The sequence below is a fragment of the Bison bison genome, unplaced genomic scaffold (assembly GCF_000754665.1).
Source record: "Bison bison bison isolate TAMUID 2011002044 unplaced genomic scaffold, Bison_UMD1.0 scf7180017864492, whole genome shotgun sequence".
NCBI lineage: Eukaryota > Metazoa > Chordata > Mammalia > Artiodactyla > Bovidae > Bison > Bison bison.
In genome coordinates, this window is record NW_011495051.1 from 1,632,215 (window position 1) to 1,633,362 (window position 1,148).

At 56.6% G+C, this 1,148-nt stretch overlaps 1 protein-coding gene across 1 annotated transcript in view; it reads left to right on the top strand.

The window, feature by feature from the left end:
* PLEKHJ1 (pleckstrin homology domain containing, family J member 1) overlaps positions 1-1,139 on the top strand; it is a gene marked incomplete at its 3' end in the record, with an annotated part of 2,965 nt that extends 1,826 nt beyond the window's left edge. The window contains exons 4-6 of the mRNA XM_010828425.1: positions 2-54; positions 888-978; positions 1,073-1,139. Coding sequence (XP_010826727.1) covers positions 2-54; positions 888-978; positions 1,073-1,139 — 211 coding nt within the window. The remainder of the gene's footprint in view (position 1; positions 55-887; positions 979-1,072) is intronic.
* Positions 1,140-1,148: the final 9 nt, after the last annotated feature.

Consider the following 1,148-nt stretch of genomic DNA (forward strand, 5'->3'; position numbering starts at 1 on the left):
TGCTGCTGGAGCACTGCAGAGTCATCCACGAAGAGCCCAACAGCTTCTCCATCAGTGAGTGCGGCCTGGGACGAGACTGCTTGTCCCCGCCCCGGCGCGGCCCCACCTAAGTTCCTAGAGACTGAGTGCAGTGTCCGAGCAGCCTCAGGCGCTGGTTTTTCCCTTGGGGCCCAGTAACCGAGACGGAAGTGATTCGAACGGCCGCCGTTGTCTTGTTGGGGAGCATTTCTCTCCCGGCGTGCCTCGCTGCAACTGTTCCATTTCTCCTGTGAGCAGGGCTTGTGCTGGGGAACCGGGAGGGTTTTCTCCTCGGTGCTTTTGAGAGGGTGGGGTCTGCAGAGGGAAAGATAGAGCTTCTCCTAGTTTTCGCGGGAGGCCGCAAGAAAATGCCACAGACTGGGAGGCTTAAATAGGAAAAAATGTATTCCTCCCAGTTCTGGGGGGCGAGAAGTCTGACATCAGAGTGTCAGCGCGGCTCCTTCCTTCTGAAGGAGAATCTGCCCAGCTTCTGGAGGGGTCGTTGGCAGAGCTTGTCTTGTAGAAACGTCTCCCCATCTTTGCCTTCATTTTCTGGGATCTTCTCTCTTGTGTGGTTGGGTCTAGGTTCGGCTTTTCTTAACAGCAGTTCTATTGGATTAGAGGTTCACCCTCCTGCGGTGTGAGCTGAGCTTAACCACTTAACTACCTAGGCCTGTAGTGACTCTTATGTCAAGGCAGAGTCCCTGTCCTGGGAAATATGTTTTAAGACGTGTACATATGTTTTTTTGGGGTACACGATTCAACCCACAGCCAGCTGTTAGTAAGGAATGGGCCCAGGCCCAGGCTGTGGGGTTGGGGGGCGGGAGGTGGGAGGGAGCAGGGACACATGGGGGCTGCTCCCTTCCCAGGCTTCCTGGAGGACCCAGAGAGGAAGTACCACTTCGAGTGCTGCAGTGAGGAGCAGTGTCAGCAGTGGATGGCTGCTCTGCGTCAAGCCAGGTGGGGTGCCAGGTGGGGTGCCGACAGAACCTAGGGCCAGGCGGAGCCTAGGGCAGTGCGGGGCCCTGGGGGCTCACTCAGCTTTCCTCTCCAGTTATGAGTTCATGCGGAGGAGCCTCATTTTCTACAGGAATGAGATCCAGAAGATGACTGGCAAGGTGTGCATGGGG